The 16,471-nt window shown below is 34.7% G+C and overlaps 1 protein-coding gene across 4 annotated transcripts in view; it reads left to right on the plus strand.

Annotated features, from left to right (window-relative positions):
* Positions 1–14,830, plus strand: part of LOC131957454 (dnaJ homolog subfamily C member 13) — a 128,725-nt gene extending 113,895 nt beyond the window's left edge. For 3 of the 4 annotated variants that reach the window (XM_059322277.1, XM_059322279.1, XM_059322278.1), the window contains 6 exons: positions 204–420; positions 7,156–7,335; positions 7,995–8,135; positions 10,037–10,177; positions 11,475–11,574; positions 13,081–14,830. In XM_059322277.1, coding sequence (XP_059178260.1) covers positions 204–420; positions 7,156–7,335; positions 7,995–8,135; positions 10,037–10,177; positions 11,475–11,574; positions 13,081–13,208 — 907 coding nt within the window. In that variant the 3' untranslated portion in view covers positions 13,209–14,830. Of the gene's footprint in view, positions 1–203; positions 421–7,155; positions 7,336–7,994; positions 8,136–10,036; positions 10,178–11,159; positions 11,270–11,474; positions 11,575–13,080 lie in introns of those variants that run through there. The other variant, XM_059322280.1, reaches the window with a different exon arrangement.
* The last annotated feature ends 1,641 nt before the right edge of the window (positions 14,831–16,471 follow it).

Genomic DNA, 16,471 nt, shown 5'->3' on the forward strand with positions numbered 1-16,471 from the left:
GATTGTTGTATAAAATGATTGTTGTATCAAGTGATTGTTGTATCAGGTGATTGTTGTATCAGGTGATTGTTGTATCAGGTGATTGTTGTATAAAATGATTGTTGTATCAAGTGATTGTTGTATCAGGTGATTATTCTATCAACTGATTGTAATAGTAGTATGAAAGATTGTTGCACCAAATGGTAAAAACTCTGTACTTCCAGACACTACCAATCCCAGAAGGAAGATGCCAATGCTAAATGGAGCATGCGTGAGGATGACGAGGTGGTTTACTCTGACATCCAAGGGGAACTGGTAGTGGGGGGTGTCTTCCTGCGCCTCTTCATCTCCAACCCTGCCTGGGTACTCAGGAGGCCAAAAGAGTTTTTGACAGAACTCCTGGAACACTGGACCAAAGTCACTGCTAACCCTAACCCTGATGTTAGTTTTAGTTCAATTTCCTCTAATCTCTGTCTAACCCTGATGTTAGTTTTAGTTCAATTTCCTCTAATCTCTGTCTAACCCTGATGTTAGTTTTAGTTCAATTTCCTCTAATCTGTCTAACCCTGATGTTAGTTTTAGTTCAATTTCCTCTAATCCGTCTAACCCTGATGTTAGTTTTAGTTCAATTTCCTCTAATCTGTCTAACCCTGATGTTAGTTTTAGTTCAATTTCCTCTAATCTCTGTCTAACCCTGATGTTAGTTTTAGTTCAATTTCCTCTAATCTGTCTAACCTTGATGTTAGTTTTAGTTCAATTTTCTCTAATCTCTGTCTAACCCTGATGTTAGTTTTAGTTCAATTTCCTCTAATCTCTGTCTAACCCTGATGTTAGTTTTAGTTCAATTTCCTCTAATCTCTGTCTAACCCTGATGTTAGTTTTAGTTCAATTTCCTCTAATCTGTGTCTAACCCTGATGTTAGTTTTAGTTCAATTTCCTCTAATCTCTGTCTAACCCTGATGTTAGTTTTAGTTCAATTTTCTCTAATCTCTGTCTAACCCTGATGTTAGTTTTAGTTCAATTTCCTCTAATCTGTCTAACCCTGATGTTAGTTTTAGTTCAATTTCCTCTAATCTGTCTAACCCTGACCCTGATGTTAGTTTTAGTTCAATTTCCTCTAATCTCTGTCTAACCCTGATGTTAGTTTTAGTTCAATTTCCTCTAATCTCTGTCTAACCTTGATGTTAGTTTTAGTTCAATTTCCTCTAATCTCTGTCTAACCCTGATGTTAGTTTTAGTTCAATTTCCTCTAATCTGTCTAACCCTGATGTTAGTTTTAGTTCAATTTCCTCTAATCTCTGTCTAACCCTGATGTTAGTTTTAGTTCAATTTCCTCTAATCTCTGTCTAACCCTGATGTTAGTTTTAGTTCAATTTCCTCTAATCTGTGTCTAACCCTGATGTTAGTTTTAGTTCAATTTCCTCTAATCTGTCTAACCCTGATGCTAGTTTTAGTTCAATTTTCTCTAATCTGTGTCTAACCCTGATGTTAGTTTTAGTTCAATTTCCTCTAATCTGTCTAATCTTGATGTTAGTTTTAGTTCAATTTCCTCTAATCTCTGTCTAACCCTGATGTTAGTTTTAGTTCAATTTCCTCTAATCTGTCTAACCCTGATGTTAGTTTTAGTTCAATTTCCTCTAATCTGTCTAACCCTGATGTTAGTTTTAGTTCAATTTCCTCTAATCTGTCTAACCTTGATGTTAGTTTTAGTTCAATTTCCTCTAATCTCTGTCTAACCCTGATGTTAGTTTTAGTTCAATTTCCTCTAATCTGTCTAACCCTGATGTTAGTTTTAGTTCAATTTCCTCTAATCTCTGTCTAACCCTGATGTTAGTTTTAGTTCAATTTCCTCTAATCTCTGTCTAACCCTGATGTTAGTTTTAGTTCAATTTCCTCTAATCTCTGTCTAACCCTGATGTTAGTTTTAGTTCAATTTCCTCTAATCTCTGTCTAACCCTGATGTTAGTTTTAGTTCAATTTCCTCTAATCTGTCTAACCCTGATGTTAGTTTTAGTTCAATTTCCTCTAATCTCTGTCTAACCCTGATGTTAGTTTTAGTTCAATTTCCTCTAATCTGTCTAACCCTGATGTTAGTTTTAGTTCAATTTCCTCTAATCTCTGTCTAACCCTGATGTTAGTTTTAGTTCAATTTCCTCTAATCTGTCTAATCTTGATGTTAGTTTTAGTTCAATTTCCTCTAATCTCTGTCTAACCCTGATGTTAGTTTTAGTTCAATTTCCTCTAATCTGTCTAACCCTGATGTTAGTTTTAGTTCAATTTCCTCTAATCTGTCTAACCCTGATGTTAGTTTTAGTTCAATTTCCTCTAATCTGTCTAACCTTGATGTTAGTTTTAGTTCAATTTCCTCTAATCTCTGTCTAACCCTGATGTTAGTTTTAGTTCAATTTCCTCTAATCTGTCTAACCCTGATGTTAGTTTTAGTTCAATTTCCTCTAATCTGTCTAACCTTGATGTTAGTTTTAGTTCAATTTCCTCTAATCTCTGTCTAACCCTGATGTTAGTTTTAGTTCAATTTCCTCTAATCTGTCTAACCCTGATGTTAGTTTTAGTTCAATTTCCTCTAATCTCTGTCTAACCCTGATGTTAGTTTTAGTTCAATTTCCTCTAATCTCTGTCTAACCCTGATGTTAGTTTTAGTTCAATTTCCTCTAATCTCTGTCTAACCCTGATGTTAGTTTTAGTTCAATTTCCTCTAATCTCTGTCTAACCCTGATGTTAGTTTTAGTTCAATTTCCTCTAATCTGTCTAACCCTGATGTTAGTTTTAGTTCAATTTCCTCTAATCTCTGTATAACCCTGATGTTAGTTTTAGTTCAATTTCCTCTAATCTGTCTAACCCTGATGTTAGTTTTAGTTCAATTTCCTCTAATCTGTCTAACCCTGATGTTAGTTTTAGTTCAATTTCCTCTAATCTCTGTCTAACCTTGATGTTAGTTTTAGTTCAATTTCCTCTAATCTGTCTAACCCTGATGTTAGTTTTAGTTCAATTTCCTCTAATCTGTCTAACCTTGATGTTAGTTTTAGTTCAATTTTCTCTAATCTCTGTCTAACCCTGATGTTAGTTTTAGTTCAATTTCCTCTAATCTCTGTCTAACCCTGATGTTAGTTTTAGTTCAATTTCCTCTAATCTGTCTAACCCTGATGTTAGTTTTAGTTCAATTTCCTCTAATTTTTGTCTAACCCTGATGTTAGTTTTAGTTCAATTTCCTCTAATCTGTCTAACCCTGATGTTAGTTTTAGTTCAATTTCCTCTAATCTCTGTCTAACCTTGATGTTAGTTTTAGTTCAATTTCCTCTAATCTGTCTAACCCTGATGTTAGTTTTAGTTCAATTTCCTCTAATCTCTGTCTAACCCTGATGTTAGTTTTAGTTCAATTTCCTCTAATCTGTCTAACCCTGATGTTAGTTTTAGTTCAATTTCCTCTAATCTCTGTCTAACCCTGATGTTAGTTTTAGTTCAATTTCCTCTAATCTCTGTCTAACCCTGATGTTAGTTTTAGTTCAATTTCCTCTAATCTGTGTCTAACCCTGATGTTAGTTTTAGTTCAATTTCCTCTAATCTGTCTAACCCTGATGTTAGTTTTAGTTCAATTTCCTCTAATCTCTGTCTAACCCTGATGTTAGTTTTAGTTCAATTTCCTCTAATCTGTCTAACCCTGATGTTAGTTTTAGTTCAATTTCCTCTAATCTGTCTAACCCTGATGTTAGTTTTAGTTCAATTTCCTCTAATCTCTGTCTAACCTTGATGTTAGTTTTAGTTCAATTTCCTCTAATCTGTCTAACCCTGATGTTAGTTTTAGTTCAATTTCCTCTAATCTGTCTAACCTTGATGTTAGTTTTAGTTCAATTTTCTCTAATCTCTGTCTAACCCTGATGTTAGTTTTAGTTCAATTTCCTCTAATCTCTGTCTAACCCTGATGTTAGTTTTAGTTCAATTTCCTCTAATCTGTCTAACCCTGATGTTAGTTTTAGTTCAATTTCCTCTAATCTTTGTCTAACCCTGATGTTAGTTTTAGTTCAATTTCCTCTAATCTGTCTAACCCTGATGTTAGTTTTAGTTCAATTTCCTCTAATCTCTGTCTAACCTTGATGTTAGTTTTAGTTCAATTTCCTCTAATCTGTCTAACCCTGATGTTAGTTTTAGTTCAATTTCCTCTAATCTCTGTCTAACCCTGATGTTAGTTTTAGTTCAATTTCCTCTAATCTGTCTAACCCTGATGTTAGTTTTAGTTCAATTTCCTCTAATCTCTGTCTAACCCTGATGTTAGTTTTAGTTCAATTTCCTCTAATCTCTGTCTAACCCTGATGTTAGTTTTAGTTCAATTTCCTCTAATCTGTGTCTAACCCTGATGTTAGTTTTAGTTCAATTTCCTCTAATCTCTGTCTAACCCTGATGTTAGTTTTAGTTCAATTTTCTCTAATCTCTGTCTAACCCTGATGTTAGTTTTAGTTCAATTTCCTCTAATCTGTCTAACCCTGATGTTAGTTTTAGTTCAATTTCCTCTAATCTGTGTCTAACCCTGATGTTAGTTTTAGTTCAATTTCCTCTAATCTCTGTCTAACCCTGATGTTAGTTTTAGTTCAATTTCCTCTAATCTCTGTCTAACCCTGATGTTAGTTTTAGTTCAATTTCCTCTAATCTGTCTAACCCTGATGTTAGTTTTAGTTCAATTTCCTCTAATCTCTGTCTAACCCTGATGTTAGTTTTAGTTCAATTTCCTCTAATCTGTCTAACCCTGATGTTAGTTTTAGTTCAATTTCCTCTAATCTGTCTAACCCTGATGTTAGTTTTAGTTCAATTTCCTCTAATCTCTGTCTAACCTTGATGTTAGTTTTAGTTCAATTTCCTCTAATCTGTCTAACCCTGATGTTAGTTTTAGTTCAATTTCCTCTAATCTGTCTAACCTTGATGTTAGTTTTAGTTCAATTTTCTCTAATCTCTGTCTAACCCTGATGTTAGTTTTAGTTCAATTTCCTCTAATCTCTGTCTAACCCTGATGTTAGTTTTAGTTCAATTTCCTCTAATCTGTCTAACCCTGATGTTAGTTTTAGTTCAATTTCCTCTAATCTTTGTCTAACCCTGATGTTAGTTTTAGTTCAATTTCCTCTAATCTGTCTAACCCTGATGTTAGTTTTAGTTCAATTTCCTCTAATCTCTGTCTAACCTTGATGTTAGTTTTAGTTCAATTTCCTCTAATCTGTCTAACCCTGATGTTAGTTTTAGTTCAATTTCCTCTAATCTCTGTCTAACCCTGATGTTAGTTTTAGTTCAATTTCCTCTAATCTGTCTAACCCTGATGTTAGTTTTAGTTCAATTTCCTCTAATCTCTGTCTAACCCTGATGTTAGTTTTAGTTCAATTTCCTCTAATCTCTTTCTAACCCTGATGTTAGTTTTAGTTCAATTTCCTCTAATCTGTGTCTAACCCTGATGTTAGTTTTAGTTCAATTTCCTCTAATCTCTGTCTAACCCTGATGTTAGTTTTAGTTCAATTTCCTCTAATCTCTGTCTAACCCTGATGTTAGTTTTAGTTCAATTTCCTCTAATCTGTGTCTAACCCTGATGTTAGTTTTAGTTCAATTTCCTCTAATCTGTCTAACCCTGATGTTAGTTTTAGTTCAATTTCCTCTAATCTGTCTAACCCTGATGTTAGTTTTAGTTCAATTTCCTCTAATCTGTGTCTAACCCTGATGTTAGTTTTAGTTCAATTTCCTCTAATCTGTGTCTAACCCTGATGTTAGTTTTAGTTCAATTTCCTCTAATCTGTCTAATCTTGATGTTAGTTTTAGTTCAATTTCCTCTAATCTCTGTCTAACCCTGATGTTAGTTTTAGTTCAATTTCCTCTAATCTGTCTAACCCTGATGTTAGTTTTAGTTCAATTTCCTCTAATCTCTGTCTAACCCTGATGTTAGTTTTAGTTCAATTTCCTCTAATCTGTCTAACCCTGATGTTAGTTTTAGTTCAATTTCCTCTAATCTGTCTAACCCTGATGTTAGTTTGAGTTCAATTTCCTCTAATCTCTGTCTAACCCTGATGTTAGTTTTAGTTCAATTTCCTCTAATCTGTCTAACCCTGATGTTAGTTTTAGTTCAATTTCCTCTAATCTGTCTAACCTTGATGTTAGTTTTAGTTCAATTTCCTCTAATCTGTGTCTAACCCTGATGTTAGTTTGAGTTCAATTTCCTCTAATCTGTCTAACCCTGATGTTAGTTTTAGTTCAATTTCCTCTAATCTGTCTAACCCTGATGTTAGTTTTAGTTCAATTTCCTCTAATCTGTCTAACCCTGATGTTAGTTTTAGTTCAATTTCCTCTAATCTCTGTCTAACCTTGATGTTAGTTTTAGTTCAATTTCCTCTAATCTGTCTAACCCTGATGTTAGTTTTAGTTCAATTTCCTCTAATCTCTGTCTAACCCTGATGTTAGTTTTAGTTCAATTTCCTCTAATCTGTCTAACCCTGATGTTAGTTTTAGTTCAATTTCCTCTAATCTGTGTCTAACCCTGATGTTAGTTTTAGTTCAATTTCCTCTAATCTCTGTCTAACCCTGATGTTAGTTTTAGTTCAATTTCCTCTAATCTGTCTAACCCTGATGTTAGTTTTAGTTCAATTTCCTCTAATCTGTCTAACCCTAACCCTGTCAGCATGTCCAACAGTGTCTGACTACCACAATCATCTAATTCACCTGACTACCACAGTCAACTAATTCACCTGACTACCACAATCATCTAATTCACCTGACTACCACAATCAACTAATTCACCGGACTACCACAATCATCTAATTCACCTGACTACCACAATCAACTAATTCACCTGACTACCACAATCAACTAATTCACCTACTAATACAATCATCTAATTCACCTGACCAAGTTTGTCTACAACCCAATAATTTAAGTCAATCTATTTCTGTGCTCATTAAAATTTCCTATTTTATCAACATTCCTCCTAAACATAATTAAAGTTGTCAAATTTTCAATCTGGGATACCAGGGTAATGAAATGTTGATGAGCATGACCTTTGGTCACCTTAAGTAATGAAATGTTGATGAGCATGACCTTTGGTCACCTTAAGTAATGAAATGTTGATGAGCATGACCTTTGGTCACCTTAAGTAATGAAATGTTGATGAGCATGACCTTTTTTCATTGAACTTAGGGAGAAATGCTGGAGACTCTAACCACGGCCATCGTGTGTTTATTTCAAGCCCAGTCAGCCCTACTGGACCAAGTGCCCTCCCTGGGGTACATCCCCCGCGTGTTTGCAGCCATGAACTCAAAGAACAATGCCATACCTAAGTCAGCAGTACAAGTGTGCCACCAGCTGGCTTACAATGAGGTTACTCTTATTTCATCTCTTCATCATCAGATTATAAATTTGTTTGATCATTTTTATCAGCAGCAAACTGTCACATTTGTACCAGACAAAAATGTCACAATTGTATCAGAGAAAATTATCACAATAGACATGAAAAGTTGGTTCCAAATGGTTATTGCCAGAAAGAATTTTTTCAACCAAAATTGAATATTTTATAACTTGAGAAATAATTACAAAATGACTTCCAATTTTACTGGTTTAATTTGGATGAGTAGAGTCAGGGTGTCATGGTGATAGGGGATATTATGTTATTAATCTAAATAAACTGCTGTGTAACTTAGCTATACCCCATTGACCGCTATAGTGTATTTTATCATGGAAAACAATGATTATGATTTTCATTGTTTTACTCTCCCTGGCCACTTTAAGAAGGGTTGAGTGCAGTTTTTAATCAATTATTTCAATTCATGAAATAATTCTTAGCGGCTTTAAAACAGCTTATATTTAATATGAAAAGGCAAAAGTGAGTGTAATCAATAGTTTCGAGGCTGCTTTAATTTTTAAGAATAATTTTATAGCTCGCCATATTTTTAAAAATTTAAATTGAGTATGATTACATAGACTTTTCCAGCCTGTTGTACAAGATGATGCTAATTGTTTGATATTTGTGCCAATCTCAGCTGTGCATTAGGAGTATGACTAGCATTGATTGCATTGGGCCAATCAAGGGTGCCATGAGAGCAAGGAAAGATGCCATTGGACTCGCTGCTGAGGCCTTGTCCAAGATGTTTGACAAGGGGGAAGATGAGTTGGTTCAGCAGGTAGGGACATGCTGATGGAACATTGTCCTTGGTGTGATGTGAGGACATTGTCCTTGGTGTGATGTGAGGACATTGTCCTTGGTGTGGTGATGTGGGGACATTGTCCTTGGTGTGATGTGCGGACACTGTCCTTGGTGTGATGTGAGGACATTGTCCTTGGTGTGATGTGAGGACTATGTCCTTGGTGTGATGTGAGGACATTGTCCTTGGTGTGATGTGGGGACATTGTCCTTGGTGTGATGTGGGGACATTGTCCTTGGTGTGATGTGAGGACATTGTCCTTGGTGTGATGTGAGGACATTGTCCTTGGTGTGATGTGGGGACATTGTCCTTGGTGTGATGTGTTGACATTGTCCTTGGTGTGTTGTGGGGACATTGTCCTTGGTGTGATGTGGGGACATTGTCCTTGGTGTGATGTGTTGACACTGTCCTTGGTGTGATGTGAGGACATTGTCCTTGGTGTGATGTGGGGACACTGTCCTTGGTGTGATGTGAGGACAATGTCCTTGGTGTGATGTGGGGACATTTTCCTTGGTGTGATGTGGGGACATTGTCCTTGGTGTGATGTGTTGACACTGTCCTTGGTGTGATGTGGGGACATTGTCCTTGGTGTGATGTGGGGACATTGTCCTTGGTGTGATGTGGGGACATTGTCCTTGGTGTGATGTGGGGACATTGTCCTTGGTGTGATGTGAGGACATTGTCCTTGGTGTGATGTGTTGACATTGTCCTTGGTGTGATGTGGGGACATTGTCCTTGGTGTGGTGATGTGAGGACATTGTCCTTGGTGTGATGTGAGGACATTGTCCTTGGTGTGGTGATGTGGGGACATTGTCCTTGGTGTGATGTGGGGACATTGTCCTTGGTGTGATGTGGGGACATTGTTTTTGGTGTGATGTGGGGACATTGTCCTTGGTGTGGTGATGTGGGGACATTGTCCTTGGTGTGATGTGGGGACATTGTCCTTGGTGTGATGTGGGGACACTGTCCTTGTGGTATCGGGACTTTGCCCATCATATGATGACAGGGACATCCTGTTATATTTATTTTAAGCATACATATTTTAAATGTTAAGCTTTTATATATTTATTTTTATACACTAAATCTACTCTAGGCTGGAAGGGGGAAACCAGTATATATATAATAGTTTCACTATTCCCTCTGTCTATCCCCTTGTCTGTCTGTTTTTCTGTCTGACAAGAATTCTCATAAGAAAACATCAGAAAAGTAAAAAGTTTCACGGGGACAGATGGATGCATCACATAAAATGAAGAAGGAAATATCAAGCCCATATAAATAAACTTAATAAAAAGTTTAAACTCCAGTAAAGTACACAAAAAGAATGTCACTGATTGTAGAGTAAAAAAAAAAGAATTTAAAATTGAATGTAAAACAAGATACACAATAATAATGACGTCATTGATAATAGAGACACAAAATTTAAACACCTAATTTTTCAGTCCAATATTAAAAGTGTATGTAGGTATACAAATAGTAAAAAATATAGTCAACGTTGGGGTTGTTTCCTGGTTCTGCTCAAATTTCCATTGCTGTTTAATTTCCATTTCAGGTATTTAATTTCCTGCTCACTTTGCCTTCTTTGAAATTTCATATCCGATAAGATTTACAGATCTGGGCTAAATGCCATCCCAGATAAAGTTCTGTTTCTTGATAAAATAACATTTCTAGTTAAATTTTATTTCCAGATAAATTTAAAGTTTGAATGTTTAAGGTTGAGTTGGATATATTGTTTTTGGTGTAGAAGAAAACAAACACTATCAGCCTAGCACTCATATTTCCCACTCAATGGGCTATAAGTCTATTATGTAATGTTTTAACATTAAGTATTATGTACTATTGTATCACTTCTCCTGAGCCGAGCTCTGAACCCTAACCCACAGGCACTAACAGCTGAACTGATTCCCTATTTACTGAAGCTGCTGGAGGGTGGTCTAGAAGCCATGGAGAACCCTGCCTCCACCAAAGCTCAAATTGTCAGAGCTTTGAAGTCTATGCAGAGAAGTTTGGCCCATGGAGAAAAGGTGAACTTTGATCTAGTTTTTCTCTCATTTCTTCACACATTCACAACACGGTTAGGTCTGTAGAGCTCACGCGGTTAGGTCTGTAAAGCTCACAAGGTTAGGTCTGTAGAGCTCACACGGTTAGGTCTGTAAAGCTCACACGGTTCAGAAGGTAGAGCTCACGCGGTTAGGTCTGTAGAGCTCACGCGGTTAGGTCTGTAGAGCTCACAAGGTTAGGTCTGTAGAGCTCACACGGTTAGGTCTGTAGAGCTCACACGGTTAGGTCTGTAGAGCTCACATGGTTAGATAGATAATTAGTCATAAGAAAATATTTTTTTAAATTACTATATTCAATAATAAAAGTGGAGGGAACAAGATTTTAAATTACTATATTCAATAATAAAAGTGGACAGAACAAGATTTTAAATTACTATATTCAATAATAAAAGTGGAGGGAACAAGATTTTAAATTACTATATTCAATAATAAAAGTGGAGGGAACAAGATTTTTAAAACGCTAGCAATCACTTGATTAGAGAATCGTTGGGGTGAACTCTATTCAGTTCTTGGTTGTCTGATTTCGTCCAAGGTCTGATTTCGTCCGAGGCAGATTAGGGGTAGGTAACTCGGTTTAAGTAATGACAAGCTGCTGGACAAAACAAATGACTTAATAGTGGAAATAAATCTTACATAAAAAATTAACTAAGGATATAAAAAAAGCCTGGATAATATATTCCCTTTATAGGGATTTCATTGATAGGTTTATGTTTTATTGCATAATTTAAGACCTATGTTCAATGTTCATTATTTTAGTCATACAAGTATATAGCTTTACTGAGGTTACACCAAACTAAATTTATTTTTTTACTTTTTTTTCATAGTCATTAGTGATTTGTGAATAATATTAAAAGCCTATTTTCTTAAAAATTTTATTTTTATGTGAGATTTATTAATTATTTGCAGGTGACAGAGCTGTTTGATAAATCTTATCTTTTGTTTACAGGTGACTGACTTATTAGATAAATCTTTTGTTTGCAGGTGACTGACTTATTAGAGAAATCTTTTGTTTGCAGGTGACTGACTTATTAGATAAATCTTTTGTTTGCAGGTGACTGACTTATTAGATAAATCTTTTGTTTACAGGTGACTGACTTATTAGATAAATCTTTTGTTTACAGGTGACTGACTTATTAGATAAATCTTTTGTTTACAGGTGACTGACTTATTAGATAAATCTTTTGTTTACAGGTGACTGACTTATTAGATAAATCTTTTGTTTGCAGGTGACTGACTTATTAGATAAATCTTTTGTTTGCAGGTGACTGACTTATTAGATAAATCACCCATCTGGAAAGATTACAAAGACCAAAGGCATGACCTTTTTATTACAGACACAAATATTGCAGGCTATCTTACAGGTCAGTCAAGTAAAAACTGAATCAATTGATAGAACTCTGTTTAGTTTGTGTATTGACAAATATTCTTAGACTAGAAACTTGATTATTTGATAGAATGAAGAAACTTGATCTTTTTATAGAATAAGAAAGTTGATTATTTAAAAGAATGAAGAAACTTGATATGATGTAAAATAAACTCTCATCAATGTATATGTCATTTACATTTTTAATGTAAAGTTAGTTTTCCATTTTTTTATTTAAAATCAATATTTTGCTCAGTTTAATTATTAATTTGAATAACGCATATAACATTTGATAATAAATATCTTCCTAAATGCTATAAAATTTAGAAGTGATATATTTTGTTCAAGGTATCATTTGTCCTTATATAGTTTGCTTATGGTATAATTTGTCCCGATAAATTTGTTCATGGTATCATTTGTCTCGATATATTTTATCTATGAGATCTATTATCCTGATATCATTTTCAATGAATCAATAAAAAAATATTTAGATGACCTCATATAGGATATTTATCTGACCATGTTTAAAAAATGTACATGAAGCACACTATTAAGTGACCCCATGTAAGACTAATTAGGTGACCCCATGTAAGACTAATTAGGTGACCCCATGTAAGACTAATTAGGTGACCCCATGTAAGACTAATTAGGTGACCCCATGTAAGACTAATTAGGTGATCCCATGTAAGACTATTTATCTGACCCCATGTAAGACTAATTAGGTGACCCCATGTAAGACTAATTAGGTGACCCCATGTAAGACAAATTAGGTGACCCCATGTAAGACTAATTAGGTGACCCCATGTAAGACCAATTAGGTGACCCCATGTAAGACTATTTATCTGACCCCATGTAAGACAAATTAGGTGACCCCATGTAAGACTATTTATCTGACCCCATGTAAGACTAATTAGGTGACCCCATGTAAGACTAATTAGGTGACCCCATGTAAGACTAATTAGGTGACCCCTTGTAAGACTAATTAGGTGACCCCATGTAAGACTAATTAGGTGACCCCATGTAAGACTATTTATCTGACCCCATGTAAGACAAATTAGGTGACCCCATGTAAGACTAATTAGGTGACCCCATGTAAGACTATTTATCTGACCCCATGTAAGACAAATTAGGTGACCCCATGTAAGACTAATTAGGTGACCCCATGTAAGACAAATTAGGTGACCCCATGTAAGACTAATTAGGTGACCCCATGTAAGACAAATTAGGTGACCCCATGTAAGACTAATTAGGTGACCCCACGTAAGACAAATTAGGTGACCCCATGTAAGACTAATTAGGTGACCCCATGTAAGACTAATTAGGTGACCCCATGTAAGACTAATTAGATGACCCCATGTAAGACTAATTAGGTGACCCCATGTAAGACTAATTAGATGACCCCATGGAAGACTAATTAGGTGACCCCATGTAAGACTAATTAGGTGACCCCATGTAAGACTATTTATCTGACCTCCTTGTTATAGGACCCAATTGTAAATTTCAGGCCCTACAGGCCCAAGTGTGGCAGGCTATCTGACGGCTGGAACCATGAGATCAACCATGCCAGATGTTCCACCTCCAATAGACCATGAACACCAGGAAGAAAATCCAAGGTCCTCTTCTTTCACCTAATGTACTCTCCAATAGCACATAGGATATATTTGCTCCTGAATTACAGCAGGATTTGGATCAGTTTGCTTCTTGTCTGTAGATGTTACCACTCTAAAACAAATGTTGGAGTTGTACAGCATTTTGTCACATCTTGTCTTTCCAAAGTTTAATGCTGGTCAGCATTTCTTGTTGACCTTATAATTAGTCAATAATTTATGTCCACATTTTTCCAAAATTTCCTTTTTTTTTTTTTGAGTACTTGGTAGTACCAAAGTACCTGGTAGAGCTAAATACTGAGTACTACTCAAGTATTTTGTGAAGCTATTATTTCCCAAATTATTTTTAATATTGTTTTTCACTGAACAAAAGTACTCTGATTAAGTTAATTTTATTATATAATTGCTGTCTTGCTGATACTTTATTTTTTATCTATTCTGTCAAGCTGATACATAGTTTTTTATCTTCTCTAGTTTTCTTTCTTCTGCTAATTTTTTTTTTCCTTACCTGACTACGTGATAATGTTTTATGAGAAGTTTCCATGTGTAAACTGTGGAATGTTTTCTTCAGAAGGCAATATTTGAATTGATGTCACCCTTCATGGTCTCTCCAGTCAGCCTTTAAATAGAATTTATTCACGATGTCAATTTTGACTATTTGCATGGCTACTTTTAAGTTATAGAGATTGTTCTACGAATGAATAAAAAACAAAAGAGATTTTAGTGAATTCATATTTGTATTGATCAAACTATGTTTTATGGCTGTGGTTTCTGAGGTTTTGTAGTTGGGTTGGTTGGATCAAATAGCTGAGAGTAACATTTTGGGCTAGGGCTATAAGTTTAGAATTTTGTTTAATTTACTTTGAAACTTGGCATAGAACACCATTGGCCACAGCTAGCCAGATGACCATTGGCCACAGCTAGCCAGATGACCATTAGCCACAGCTAGCCAGATGACCATTAGCCACAGCTAGCCCGATGACCATTGGCCACAGCTAGCCAGATGACCATTAGCCACAGCTAGCCAGATGACCATTAGCCACAGCTAGCCAGATGACAATTAGCCACAGCTTAATATTTAACCCTAGCCCCTCATGTCCAGCCTACCCATGTTAATTACTGAGGGCTCAATATATCTTTATAATAATCTGTGTTTACTTCTTAGAGCCGAAAGGTCACATTTTTATTAAATGTCTAGTTAATTTGTTTGTGGTTGGTATACAACATGTAATGAGTTAATTTGCAAGTGGCTGTTAATGTTGAGATGTATCACATTTGACTTCTGGTACATAGCCCAACTTGGACTGAATGTTAGCTATTTTTTAGATATGAATAATGTTGAAACATTTTTACATTCAAGCGCAAGCCATTCTTCAGGTGACCAAATCTATTGAGGCCACAACCACAGTTTATCTTATGCTTCTTGCGTACAAGTGTGTAAAAATAGTTTTATCTGTCATTTCTTCTTATTTCATTGACATGATTCTTGTTTGACTTTTGTGTACTATTCACTAATGTTTTTATAAAATGCTATGAAATTGTGTTAATCATTCAATACTGTTCTGTTGGCTGTAAAAAAAAATTATATCTACTATAATGACATAAAAATGTTTGATAATTAAATGTATAATAAATGCTCTACTAATTTATTTTCCGGTTGTTGTTTTTTTCTACTGTACCCTAAAAATTTTTTTTTTTTTTTTTTGTAGATGAGCCAAGCTAAAAAGTGTTTTTATATCAGGCAATTAAAGAAATACTGACAGTTAAAGAGGTGTTTTTATATCAGGCAATTAAAGAAATACTGACAGTTAGAGGTGTTTTTATATCAGGCAATTAAAGAAATACTGACAGTTTAAGAGGTGTTTTTATATCAGGCAATTAAAGAAATACTGACAGTTAAAGAGGTGTTTTTATATCAGGTAATTAAAGAAATACTGACAGTTAAAGAGGTGTTTTTATATCAGGCAATTAAAGAAATACTGACAGTTAAAGAGGTGTTTTTATATCAGGCAATTAAAGAAATACTGACAGTTAAAGAGGTGTTTTTATATCAGGCAATTAAAGAAATACTGACAGTTAAAGAGGTGTTTTTATATCAGGCAATTAAAGAAATACTGACAGTTAAAGAGGTGTTTTTATATCAGGCAATTAAAGAAATACTGACAGTTAAAGAGGTGTTTTTATATCAGGCAATTAAAGAAATACTGACAGTTAAAGAGGTGTTTTATATCAGGCAATTAAACAATTACTGACAGTTATATCAGGCAATTAAAGAAATACTGACAGTTAAAGAAGTGTTTTTATATCAGGCAATTAAAGAAATACTGACAGTCAAAGAGGTGTTTTTATATCAGGCAATTAAAGAAATACTGACAGTTAAAGAGGTGTTTTTATATCAGGCAATTAAAGAAATACTGACAGTTAAAGAGGTGTTTTTATGTCAGGCAATTAAAGAAATACTGACAGTTAAAGAGGTGTTTTTATATCAGGCAATTAAAGAAATACTGACAGTTAAAGAGGTGTTTTATATCAGGCAATTAAAGAAATACTGACAGTTAAAGAGGTGTTTTTATATCAGGCAATTAAAGAAATACTGACAGTCAAAAAGGTGTTTTTATATCAGGCAATTAAAAAATACTGACAGTTAAAGAGGTGTTTTTATATCAGGCAATTAAAGAAATACTGACAGTTAAAGAGGTGTTTTTATATCAGGCAATTAAAGAAATACTGACAGTTAAAGAGGTGTTTTTATATCAGGCAATTAAAGAAATACTGACAGTTAAAGAGGTGTTTTTATATCAGGCAATTAAAGAAATACTGACAGTTAAAGAGGTGCTTTTATATCAGGCAATTAAAGAAATACTGACAGTTAAAGAGGTGTTTTTATATCAGGCAATTAAAGAAATACTGACAGTTAAAGAGGTGTTTTTATATCAGGCAATTAAAGAAATACTGACAGTTTAAGAGGTGCTTTTATATCAGGCAATTAAAGAAATACTGACAGTTAAAGAGGTGTTTTTATATCAGGCAATTAAAGAAATACTGACAGTTAAAGAGGTGTTTTTATATCAGGCAATTAAAGAAATACTGACAGTCAAAGAGGTGCTTTTATATCAGGCAATCAAAGAAATACTGACAGTTAAAGAGGTGTTTTTATATCAGGCAATTAAAGAAATACTGACAGTTAAAGAGGTGCTTTTATATCAGGCAATCAAAGAAATACTGACAGTTAAAGAGGTGTTTTTATATCAGGCAATTAAAGAAATACTGACAGTTAAAGAGGTGTTT

This window comes from Physella acuta, unplaced genomic scaffold, assembly GCF_028476545.2.
Source record: "Physella acuta isolate Inbredline_101_S28 unplaced genomic scaffold, ASM2847654v3 ptg001245l, whole genome shotgun sequence".
NCBI lineage: Eukaryota > Metazoa > Mollusca > Gastropoda > Physidae > Physella > Physella acuta.